The sequence below is a fragment of the Sycon ciliatum genome, chromosome 1 (genome assembly GCF_964019385.1).
Source record: "Sycon ciliatum chromosome 1, ocSycCili1.1, whole genome shotgun sequence".
Taxonomy (NCBI): Eukaryota; Metazoa; Porifera; class Calcarea; order Leucosolenida; family Sycettidae; genus Sycon; species Sycon ciliatum.
In genome coordinates, this window is record NC_088643.1 from 46,425,924 (window position 1) to 46,438,711 (window position 12,788).

At 48.1% G+C, this 12,788-nt stretch overlaps 2 protein-coding genes across 2 annotated transcripts; both read right to left on the reverse strand.

Annotated features, from left to right (window-relative positions):
• Positions 1-540: 540 nt before the first annotated feature.
• LOC135828931 (xylosyl- and glucuronyltransferase LARGE1-like) lies at positions 541-4,266 on the reverse strand. Its single transcript, XM_065341367.1, has one exon. The coding sequence runs from the start codon at positions 3,687-3,689 to the stop codon at positions 1,455-1,457; it is 2,235 nt and encodes a 744-aa protein (XP_065197439.1). The 5' UTR covers positions 3,690-4,266; the 3' UTR covers positions 541-1,454.
• A 1,469-nt stretch (positions 4,267-5,735) lies between these two features.
• On the reverse strand, positions 5,736-12,788 carry LOC135828942 (uncharacterized). The gene is made up of 3 exons (XM_065341377.1): positions 12,562-12,788; positions 9,081-9,811; positions 5,736-7,915 (listed from the first exon to the last, which is right to left on the reverse strand). Exons 1-3 carry the CDS (start codon positions 12,783-12,785, stop codon positions 6,087-6,089), a joined length of 2,784 nt encoding a protein of 927 aa, XP_065197449.1. The 5' UTR covers positions 12,786-12,788; the 3' UTR covers positions 5,736-6,086.

The following is a 12,788-nucleotide window of genomic DNA, read 5'->3' on the forward strand; positions in this document are numbered from 1 at the left end:
GATTACGATTGATGGCGCCGGCGATGCAGTGTGGACCAGGCCAGGGAGTCGTATTTACCGGTAGCAATATACGACTCCCTGGTGCCTTTGTGGTCCACTTTCACGATATCACACACACACACACATGTCACTCGTCAGAAGTCTCTGCTGTGAGCACGGTGGCTCTGCAATGGCGAAGTAGAACTGATGGTCTTCATGACTGGGCTTCCAAAATCGACAAAATAATCATCTCGAGTGCCTTGCCCTTGGCCTGAAGCTACACATTACGGAGTACTGATAAACTGTTTTTTAGTACTCCCTGATGCACACACTGTGACACAGTACAGTCTCGTTGTCCATTCTGTATTAATTTTTAGAGGATCACAGTCATGTACATGTACATGTAGTATCATTGAATTATTTTTTCTAATACAATGTTCGAACGCAGGTTACTGATCAGAACTACCTCTTATCTCACACTAGCGTGCATTTGCACACTGGCCAAAAGCACAAACGGCATGCGCTTGCAGTCAGGCAGCAAGGGAAGAAAGAACACGTGAATCCATTAGCACACTGTTCCACAGTGAATCAATTGGACATTAAAATAGAGATATAATTATCGTCTTTCAAATACGTACTAAGGAGGGAGAAGATGTCAAGGATCCGAATATTCTGTATTGGCAGAAAAACGAGTAACGTTGCAGTAACGGTACTGACCATTGTTAGCACATTGTCAGATGACCGAAATGACAATACACAGCTTCGGTCCTCAGGCGTGTATTATAATTAATAAAGTGTGTGTGTGGATGCATGTTTTTTAAATGGCATAAACATCCAGACCCAACCGTTCGGCCATCGCCGGTCCGGATAAGAATATCTGTTTGAGTTCCGTTTTGGAAGAATATCATAGAGTTAGGGGTAATAAATATTAAGAACGAAATGTTCACTGGTTTGAGGGAAAGATGAGAACAAAATGGTTTCGAATTCCTAAACAGAACTCAACACTAATAAATAGGGAATGTCTTTCAAACTACCAGAGACAACAAAGGAACCTACATGTATGCATAAGTTTACACCATGGCTGCTACCCTTTTGCGAGGCAACTCGTCCTAAGTGTGGCAAGTGCAGTCAGCTCTACTACATTTTGCGAGCATGGCTGTACGACATCACATCACCATCGTTCAGTTTTTCGACATCACAAAAACGAATTTTTCATCCAGCGCATGCGGCGATTGTGAATAGCAACTGAAAAGAGCAGTTGTCAGTTGACAAACCCCCTTTCCTTTAGGACTGCACGAGCCCGTACATAGCTCACAACTGCCTATCGTGTCGGGGCCGCAGTGGTGTTACATCACGTGCAGGTGAAGTGGACTTGACACGCACAGCCAGACGGTGGGAGGACTGTAGTCCCATTACTAAAGAGTTGCCATAGAGCAGTAACTGGAGCTGGCAGTAAGTGTCCAATTCTATTCTCACTACTGGTCTAAGGTTTTGTACTTCATTGCAGAGAAGCCATACTTTTTGACCAGATCCTCGACAAACTCGGCCTTGAGCACCTTCAGGCATTCTCGGTAGTGCTTGCTAGAACGGAACTTGGCAATGTCCAAAGACGGTGCGTGGGGCATGTGGATAATGAAAGCATTCGGGAGCACGTAGAATTCGTACTTCTGTGCATCCAGCTCCATGATGTGGGAGACCTTGTTCCAGCCGAATCCAACAAACCGCAGGTCGTATCGTGTCACGTTAGCCGGCACAACGACGTACGGCTCAAAGTCAGCAGCCCACTTCACCTTGTACGGCGCTGTACTCGTTCTCCACTTGTCAAAGTCAGTTGCTGCATGACCCCTGGGCCAGACGTGGAAACGGAATGTGAACACTTTCTTGTCATCGAGCATTTGAATCAGCGATGCTTTGGACTTTGGGAAAGGCATACGATACAGCAAGGTTTCAAATGCAGGCACGACCAGCGCTTTCCGAGAACGCGATGATGTCTCGAATTTGGAGAGAGTTGTCTTGATGTACGCATACATATCGTACATTGGCAAGAAGTCAATATCTGATAGAAAGGCATATGGCTGCTTCACCTGGTTGAGGGCCACGTTCCGAAGATAATTCACTGGATAAAAGCCACCGGCCTTGTAAACAATGTGAAAGCCAATGTTGGTGCGGCTTGAGATGACGTCTGACTCACGCGCGTACTTCAGGAACTGCTGGGCTTCGCTGTCAGAAAGAAAGAGCGCCAAGCTCATAGGTCCCTTCCAGTGGTCACACAAGGCCTCCAGAACTTGCAGGCGATCCATAGACAATTGTGTGACCAGTGTGACGTCATTTGACTCAAACTCGGGCCACTCGTAATTGAGATAGTATAGATGCGTCCGGTAGGTCGTTTCCCTCGCTTGCCGAAAGTCTGCGCATTTCTCTGCATCATCCGCCGGGTCTTTCTTTGCACCTTGTCCAGGTGCAAGTGTGCCACAACCAGATGGCAGACGATGGCGGAGAAGGTTACCGTCGTACTCGAGGAAGGTCGTGTACAGGTTGCGGAAGAACTCCACGTTGTTGGCCTTGACGGCGAGCTTCTTCGGCGAGTTCCAGTGAATGACCTTCAGCTCGGACACTTTCGAGTAGCAGTCCTCGCTGAGTGTGTGCTCACTGAGCTGCAGGTTCCATGTGCACGGCAGGGTCATATGCATGTCAGGGTGATCCTTCAAGACTGCATTGATGATATCCTGGTCCGCTAATGACACGCTAGAGTAAGAGATGAGGTTCTTCTCGGCCACCATCTTCCAGAGCTGCATCCAGGCCAGGCGTCTCATTTCATCCAGCCTCATCAGCATCACGCCGGTGTTGAATCCTCGCCCCAACGCCGGCCATGGCCGATGGTTCTTCCAGATGTTGCCCAAATACCAGTCACTCTGGTTCTCTACAAGACCAATCGATTTGCCTTGCTCTATTAGCTTCCTGAAGAGCAGCCAGAGCTCAGCAATGTCCGTGGCAAACGTCAAGTCGGTATCCAGAACGAGCACTTTCTCCAGGCTTTCCGGCAGCACAGATGTCAACAACAGCTTCATCATGCCAAAATGCTGCGAATAGTGGCGGTTGGGAATCCACTCCACCTTGCTCTTCAATCCCTCGGCTGGATAGTAGGACACTTCAACTTCCGGCAGCGCCCATGTTTTGAACAGGGTATCCAGAACAACACGGGCACTCTGATCCGATATGAAATGGAAATGTATCGGGTTGTGCGAGTAGAACAGAATGGACTTGATCAGCGGCACGATATCACGACTCGCTCCAAACCCCGAGCAGACTATTGCAATCTGCAGCTGCTCACAGCGCGATAGAGAGACCTTCTGGCACCCTGCAGCGTCGTCACGGCCATCTTCCCGACTCTCCACCGCCGGCACGTGACTCTGCGTGCCCCCTGGTGACTCTGTGCCTTTGGACAGCCTCACACTGGCCAATTCCTGCTGAAGCTGCTCTTTTTCAGCGTGCGTCTTCTTCAGCTGCAGCCAGAATTTCCGTTCTCTCTCGCTCAGACCAGCCACCTCCTCTGACGTCAGCTCAGCAAATTCGGTGCTGTTGGCCATTGAGCACCATAGCTGCAGCGAAATCCTCAGCACCAGTATGATCAGAAACACGGCGATCACGTAATAGATAGGTCCCCTGGCCTTGGTCAACACTCGGAAACGTCGCAGCATTCCCGAATGCATAGCTCCTGTCCGGTCTTAGTGGGCCGTCTCTCCGACACTGACGACGCGCTCGCCGGACAGGTGTCCTCAAACGGCCACGGCTCGTAGAACGGGAAAACCTGCTACCGGACGTGGACATCAGGAGGACTGAATGAAACACAGGTCCAGCAAAATAATCATCTTGCTTTCAAGCTGCTTTGATCGATCATCCGCAAATCAGCACCGGCTAAACTCATGGGACACTACTGAGACGTAGAAACGGCGAGAGCACTTCTGTAGTACAGCTAAGGCCGAATTCTGCTGAGCTGAGGATGACGCGTTGGCTAACCTAACTAAGTCCGAACTGGAGCAGCTGTACTGCTGCAATTGACTCATCCAAAGACAAAAAGTGGCCCTGTTATGGACGGATAACGTGTAAAACCCGGAGTGAGCGAGAGAGTCGACTGCACCTAATGAGTGATGATGTATCAACAGATCAATGGGGAAGACAAGTACAATCAAAGTCATGTACATGTACTAGTACATGACTTGCGCCCTTATCGCCCACGGCCCGGGAACGTTGCGATGCGAGTGAGTCGCTGAATCATAATGATCATCGGCTCACAATTATTATTTATTACTATACTTACTTCAAATGCACTACAACAGTACGAGTTATGGACAGGTTTCATTCACTATCAGCAAGTACCTATGAACACTCTTATTATCTGTGAAAAGGGAAGAACGCCAAAGGCAATACTGTAGTAATACTAATGCATCAACGTTGAACCTGGTCCACCAATGTGCCATCCGATATTCAGTACGAGGCTTTACTTATCAAGTTCCTACCGGTATCAGCCCAAAGAGGAGTCAACGCCAGCGCCAACGGGACGACACTTTTGCAAAGGTAGATCTACATGTATGATGTAACGCACGTGGATGTACCATCGCGTGCCTCACCGCGCGGACACTGTCAAAATGTGTCATTCCGCAGTCTTCAGATTGACATTCAGGTAACACAGTCTGGTTGTGTCGAGCGTCACACCAGGGAGTCCCTGGCCTGGTCACAGTGGTGTGACACTAAGCTAAAGCCTGTAAAGGTCAGTATTCATGATAAACAGTGTGTGTTACTTTCTCTCGAACTCTTCGGTCTCATCAGCCTCATGCCGTCATGCCGAAACTACATTGCAACGTTGCAGCGGAGTGAAGCAGTAAGTACATTAATTTTGTGCACATCTACAGTACATGTATGTAGTATGATGCAATTGTCAGATTGACAGCATGAAACAAGGTGGAGGACACTGTGTTCGGAAACAGTGACCTTACTACAATTGCTTGAACTATAAGTCTATAACTAGTAGTAATACTGGTTTTTAACCAGTGTTCTGTTAGGTTATAATATTATCATGTATTATGCTGACCTTTCATACAAACTTCCAGTCAACTTGCCCATCATGCTGGCGGCTTATACGGGGCATATAAACCTCATATAAACCCCATACAAACCCCATATAGACCGCCACCATAGAAACAGGAAGAAGTTGACTGTCAGTTTGTATGAAGGTCAGCATAAGTATAATACATCCCACTAGTACGCTTGTACGTGAAATATAAACCATCATACAAAACCTCGGCTTCGCCTCGGTTTGTATGTCGGTTTATATTTCACGTACAAGCGTACTGTTGGGTTGTATTATATACGTATGATCTACTCATGCACGATCATCAGAGTCACTGATAAGGACTGCTCATTTTTAATTGAAGTACATGTATCCAAACGAAACATCTGCAGAAATTAGCCACAGACAGTACATGTACTGGAAATAATGTGGAATACAAGCAACAGTTAGTTAGTCAGGAAGATTCAGTAACCCACCCACCCATCCCCCCCTCCCCGGCCTGCTGACTCAGTTACTGTAAGCCTGTGGTTCTGAGCACTCATCCTTGCAATGGCTGCCCATAAAAAAGCACCCTACCTTACATACAGAAGCCACAAGTGAAGGTTTGTAGGCTGGGAATGGTGGCTACAGGCCACATTCACCGCTCTCAAGACCGACTCAGACAGCCTGTCTTGGAATCATAGCAGAGTGAAGATGATTATGGTATCACTGCTTTCAAACTTTCTCAAATATCATAACTCTACATTCGCTTTTTTTTTAAATGTATTCATCTGCCACAATCAGCATAATAAGTATCACGTAGGTCTCACGAATTTAACTTTCTAAAATTAATAGTTTGAGAGTTATAATTACATCTTTTGTTAAAAAATGCTGAACGTATAGTGTACTGCATTAAAAAAAGTCATAATCAGCTGAGACTGGGCATGACAAGACAAGTAAAGGGCGAAGGTAGAACGTTGAGGAAGGTTTAAAAAAAATGTGTCGGTTCAGTCGACACATTGATCGATGGTGAACTTGGTAGCATGCCGCACCGGATACTTCATGACTTATCCAGTTTCTGACGCTCAGCAAGGACTTTCTGCAGCTCGGCGGGCAGAACTCCTCTGATGCTCATGTGCTCGTAGCTATCCCCCGCCCCATCGTCCTCGTCGTCACTCAGGAAATGGTTAATGCCCGATAATGGCCGCAACTGCTGGTGCCGACCAACTTGCGTAATGCCCCACTGTATTTTCTTCGCAGCAGCTTTGAACTTTCCAGAAGAAGCAGGAAGCATCTCCTCGTACGAGTAGCGGTCTGCTGTGGACGCAGTTGCACTGGTGTCAGTCTCCTCTTGCACAGCCTGTCCAGTGGTTGCAATCATGCCACGGCTTGGTGGGACTCCTGTAGAACGCGATGACTGGCCCCCCTCTACTTCCTCCTCGCTGCTATCTTTAAAATCATCATCTTCATTATCACTGGTATCAGAGGGTGATTGCAGGGTCAGTTTTATTGGTGCTGTCTTGCAGAATATGGTCTCAAATGAGCTCTGAGATGAAGACGAGGATGACAAGCTGTATTCTTCGGCGACTGCAGTGTTCTGGCTTACACCGGCAGTGCAACCCGTGCTAACAACACAGTGAACATTCTCCGCACCATCATAGATATTGTTGTCAGTGAGTACGTCTCCAAAGTTTTCATTGTCTTCCGTGTCGTGTAACACTGACTGGCCTTGCTGGACTTCGCTGGTCATAGGTTTAGCCGGCTTCCACGTCTGATCATCAGCCATTCTTACAGGCTGCTGCCTGTGCTCATCAAGAACGGTATCATCGTACACGTCTTCATCGTACACGTCGTAATCGTATATGTCTTCAGCATCGGACTGCTCATACACTATCTCCGTGTCTTGGTACGACAGCTGAGCTGGGCTGATTACTCCGGCATCGACATGGCTATCACTGGCCATTCTAAGCTCTGCTGACTGAGCACAGTGTGCATTACTGGCCATGACAGCAGCATCATAGCACGCGTAGTGACCGACACCAGGCCGGTAACAGGCATCTTCCTGTTGTGGTGTTCTTCCTGGGAGGGTCTGTTCCACCCCTTGGTGTTGCCCCCGCTGCGTGCTCTGTTGGACTGTGTGGGCTAGTCGAATCTCACCGCTGGCCGTAGATGCACAGATGCCCTTGCTTCCCTCTTGTACATGTAGGTCAGCACCAGCATAGATATGATCAGAGTCGCCAGATGCACTGCCGGGTGTAATGACATCATTGCCATAACTAGCCTCCTCAGACTCCCGTACCATAGCCATCGGCATGTCTTGCATAGCGGCACCCATCTCATCTGTTCCTGCATAGATCTGTTGGCTAGCATTCTTCACAGGCAGGCTCTCATAGGTAACATCAACATCAGCTGAAACAAATGAGATGTCAGGCAGGTCGGAGGTATTTTGTAGCGATACAGTGCAGTCATTGTTGCTGAAAAGAAAAGGAACTGGGCTCGGCGATGGGGATTTGAACGCCAGAGAGTTTGGATGACCGAAAAGGGAATAGTTGGCATTCAGGTGTGTGGCATCCGAAACAAAGCTGGACCGGGTGCGTGCTGATGATGTACTGGTCAGTCTTGTTCTGTACATTTCAGCAGCAGCAGATCCGTCTAAGGCTTGCTCTAGATCACGAATTGCATAAGAATTTCCAGCTGGCATGAGTTCCGATGTGTCCTCAACTTGCAGCGCAATCGCCATCTCCATGTCCCGGATGCTTTGGGTCACGTCATCGCTGTCTTGAGAACCGTGCCGGCCCACTCGATGGCGCTTGGAACGTATCACGTGGCCCACGACGCCAATAAAGCCAGCCAGGACCACCAGTCCACCAATTCCAGATATAACGAATACTGGAGTGCAGACAGTAACACACAGATAAAGAGATGTCATCAATAGACTGATCGTGCACTCTTTTTATCTTTTTTATAGGGATGGCAGTGAAGGATGATCTGTCCTGATATGGAAGATTTTTTGTCCGAACTTGACTTGGTAGATTTTCTGTATGGGTGGTCACGTGATGGATGTTTGAGAGCCTCACACAAACAATCTATACAATGTGTTGCAGGGTGCTGTACTGATAATTTTGAATACATAGCAAGGTTGTTGGAAAAGGGACTTTGATCTACTTTGCAACCGTTGACTATTTACCGTGTTGCATAGTGTGGAAGAAATTTCCTAAGCAGCTGGGGTCATGGTTCAAAACCTAACCTTTACTGCATGACCTTTCACCTTCCCCATGCTGGAGAGTGGACGGGATATCAGCGTGCAGGCCAGGCATAACCAGTCACCAGTCTTGCACCTGCTGACAGTGGCTGTACGAGAGCATGCCCAGTGCACTACATTGACTTACCATATCTACATGTGCATGAGTTCTAATGGCTGCCAAAGTGAAATACAGGCAATGTGGTCATTTGTTAGGAGTGTTTTTAAAAATGTATGGGACTGCACTGGCAAGCAATTGAACTCCCCACCTGGTTATCGTTCTTTTGGGCCCTGGCTTGGAACTTAGCACGTGGGAAACATGGATGCAGCGAATGAGATTTTCAGTCTTTGACCTCTTCGGTGATGGGTCTGATCTACTCACCTCCCACCACTTTACGAGCTGCATCTGCGCCTTTATCCTCGAGTGTATGGCATTCATACAGATGCGGAAAACTCGGTCTAACCGAGTTCCACGTGAACCGTGAAACAGAAAAAATGTACATGCATGACGTGCATGTGCTCAATCTCTGAACAGCTAGCTGATTTCACCTTGTTAGATGTCATAACATAAGCGGAGCTCAGAATTTCAGGTTGAACCGATCTCAATGAAGTCCAGTGAACAACGAAGCATTCTAAAACCCGGCTCAAACCATCAAAATCACTGTTCAGAGTGCTCTAACTCCGAAAAACACAAGGGCAGGTACCCTTGACACCATCTAGAAAGGGTGCTCAACTAAGACCAGGCAAAGTGAGTACACATGCACATGTACTGTGTTACGTTATGTGCACAACACAGGGCTGCGCCAGACCTACCTGTAGGTTTTGACGTTGTGTCATCTCTTGGCAGGACAGACACGTTAGCGCTGGGTGACTGGGAAGAGTTCACAGCAGCAGCCGTAGTGAAGCTGAAGTTGGTGGACTGAGCTGCTGCACTGGTCTGCGGTTGCATGGGTTCGGTAGGTGCCGTGGTCGGTGTGGGTGTAGTGGTCGGTCCGGTGCTCATTGTTATCACGGTTTGAAGAATTTCACCTGTCGTCGCCATGTCGGTTTCCACAAGTCGCGTCGTCATGGCCGTGGTGGCTGCTTCGTCCGGTGTAGTGGTGGGGCCTGTGCTGACGGTGGTTGTGGCAGCAGCAGTGGTTGTGATCGGCATGCTTGTAGAAGTCGCAACGGCTGTCGTGTCCACAGGGTCCGTTTCCATAGCGTCGTTCGGATTGTGAGTCGTTGCCATAGCAGCATTTGTACCTGGAGGCAGAGATGTGACGGTTGTCTGCTCCACTTCAATGACCTCAGTTGCATTGGGATCTACAGCCGGCAAAGTGACGGCAGCCTCTACAGTCGCTGTGCTCGAGATGTTCCCAGTCAATTGGTCATTGCCAGGTACGGCCTCGGTTAGTGGTGCTGCTGTAGTCGTAGCTGGTGATGTGGTGGTTGTGAGCACCTGTCCTTCTGGATTTGTTGTCGTAGCGGGTTCTGGGGCCTCCGTGGCTTGCCGTCTGACTCGTCTTAGATTATGGTGACCAGTGTTGTCTGCACGCCTGCCGCTGTGCATGTCAAACAAGCCATCATACACCGGGATACATAGAGTATAATATCAACACACAGTGTGTGCGGCACATACACACATGCACACACACACACACACACATGCACACATGCACACACACACATGCACACACACACACACACACACATGCACACATGCACACACACACACACATGCACACATGCACACACTCATGCATGGATGCACACACCTACTGTATAATAGTGCACATACCGTGACAAACAGCTAACACTGGATAGTCATATAGTACATTGGGAGACAACACGAGACCATAGTACCCGAAACAATGTGCATTTCGACCCTGCGGAGTTGGAAGTCTTACGTGATCCATGGACCATGGCATAATGCAATGCCACGATCATGGCTGTAACCTGCTAATCCCAAATGCAGTCCAGGCCCGAAGTGCCATACACCTCATATGCAATTGACCCTGCCCCAAAGCTGAATGCAACTGAAATGGGTTTCGAGGGCGCGCAACTCACATTGCTTCACGTTCTACTTACTACATGTACCAGTAGTTTTTTACGAGAAACCACGAATCTCGAAAACAGAATACTGCATGATAGAGGTGTTTGCAGACGCAACTGTGGTGGTGAAACTGGAGCATCTACTACAGTCCATTCAGAAAAAAATGAACTTCTAGCTTTTGGCCATAAATGGGTCAAACGTTGAGTTTTTTTAGAATTTTTTTCTGCAATCCCATATGGAATCCTCTTCCAATTATGTTTCTGAAGTTTTTTGTCCAAAAAGCAAGCCATAGCAAGAATAGGATTTCGGCCAGGTTTTGCCCCAAAAGCACTGAATTGGGAAAAACCATCAAAATCCAGGCCGTTTGACCCCGCCTGCAACAGTGCATTCTGCGGTTCGAACCCCAGTTCAGGCACCCTTTTTGGACCCTTTTTCAAATTTCAAAGTTCGCAGCACTGCACGGTGTACGATGAAATCACGAAAAATCGCCAAATACGGGAGCTCGCCAGAGCCAGGACCCATCTTTTTATGAATGGACTGTAGTACTTGTGTTGTCTCCCTACATCAGCTGGACTAGATGATACGACTCCCTGGTTGACATCTACTGTGATTTGCGGTACATGATTGTATACTAAAAGCGTTACTGCGAAGCCTGCTCCTAGTTCACTGTATCTACCCGCCACTGTTCTGTTAAAGGGGAAGTTAAGGCAAAAATCAAAATTTCACCAGTTGTAGTCTTCGGGGTGCTGAGTCGAATGGTCTTGGTCCGAGAAAGCTGAGACGCTCCCTTCCTACTTGAATCCCAATCGAACTCGCGCACTTCCACCGAAACTGGGTGACTGCGCCCTACTAGATGGGGATTTGTATGCAAAATGTCACTAAAAGCGCCATTTCGTTCTTATAAAAGCACGGATGACCGCGATTGGCCCATATGTTGTAGTCTTTTGGACGCTGAGTCGACTGGTTTTGGTCCGAAAAGGCTGTGATGCAGCGTTCCTCCTTTATTCCCAATCGAACATGGTTGAACAAGCGGTCACGTGCTCCTGGGTGCCCAAATCACCTGGTCACCACGCCAGCAGGCGACAACTTTCACACCAAGGTTCAACTCGAGTAACAGGACTGCACCCAAAAAAGGTCAAACAGGCTAGTAAGTTGTACCCTGCCGGCACGGTGACCAGGTGACTGGTGTACGCAGGAGCACGTGACCGCTTGTTCAACCATGTTCGATTGGGAATAAAGGAGGAACGCTGCATCGCAGCCTTTTCGGACCAAAACCAGTCGACTCAGCGTCCAAAAGACTACAACATATGGGCCAATCGCGGCCATCCGTGCTTTTATAAGAACGAAATGGCGCTTTTAGTGACATTTTGCATACAAATCCCCATCTAGCAGGGCGCAGTCACCCAGTTTCGGTGGAAGTGCGCGAGTTCGATTGGGATTCAAGTAGGAAGGGAGCGTCTCAGCTTTCTCGGACCAAGACCATTCGACTCAGCACCCCGAAGACTACAACTGGTGAAATTCTAATTTTTGCCTTAACTTCCCCTTTAATCCTTGCCTCTAACTTGATTGTCGCTACAGTCCATTCACAAAAAAAGATGGGCCCTGGCTCTGGCGAGCTCCCGTATTAGGCGATTTTCAAGATATTATCGTACACAGTGCAGTGCTGTGAAACTTGAAATTTGGAAAAGGGTCCAAAAAGGGTACCTGAACTGGGGTTCGAACCGTACAATGCACTGTTGCAGGCAGGGTCAAACAGCCTGGATTTTGATGGTTTTTCCCAATTCAGTGCTCTTGGGGCAAAACCTGGCCGAAATCTTATTCTTCCTATGGCTTGCTTTTTGGAGAAATAGACTTCAGAAACATAATTGGAAGAGGATTCCATAGGGGGTTGCAGAAAAAATCTAAAAAAACTCAACGTTTGACCCATTTATGGCCAAAAGCTAGAAGTCCATCTTTTTCTGAATGGACTGTAGTACAGTAGGGGCAAGTTGAGAGTGTCCTACGTGAAAACTGATGGAATCGTCACTCAAGCCATGGTGAAGATTTACCACATGCGTTACCGATAAGACACTGGTGAACAAACATACCACCTATCAAAGTGAAAACGAGCACAGTCGGTTCACAGTGCAGTGCAGTGCCGACAAAATACTACGGTATGTCATGTTTGCCTCGTTCTAAATTCTAATAATTATAGTAATCGACGGCGCTGCCGCGATCAAGTCACACTACCCTACAGAAAGTAGCCGGACTGCGGCTAACCTTGCATGGTCTCGGAGGATGGTCAGTCCGGCTGTACCCGTGTGAATTGCTCTCCAAACCACGATCACCCAAACTGTTAGCACCAAGAGTCCCAAGCTTTGGGAGAAGCGGGGCGCATCAGCCATGACGAACTGAGAGAGAGAGAGAGAGCGTGAAGTTAGGCCTGGATGTCGAACAGTAAGAGCTGGGTAACTACTTTCAAGGGTGAGGTTGAGACAAAGCATGGA

Excerpts from the sequence above, each read along its gene's own strand:
- LOC135828931 (XM_065341367.1), bottom strand. The coding sequence starts at position 3,689 with ATGCATTCGGGAATGCTGCGACGTTTCCGAGTGTTGACCAAGGCCAGG.
- LOC135828942 (XM_065341377.1), bottom strand. The coding sequence starts at position 12,785 with ATGCTTTGTCTCAACCTCACCCTTGAAAGTAGTTACCCAGCTCTTACT. Across the intron at positions 9,812-12,561 it reads ATCCTCCGAGACCATGCAAG|CGGCAGGCGTGCAGACAACA; the intron begins GTTAGCCGCAGT and ends TGACATGCACAG. Across the intron at positions 7,916-9,080 it reads CACAACGTCAAAACCTACAG|TATTCGTTATATCTGGAATT; the intron begins GTAGGTCTGGCG and ends TCTGCACTCCAG.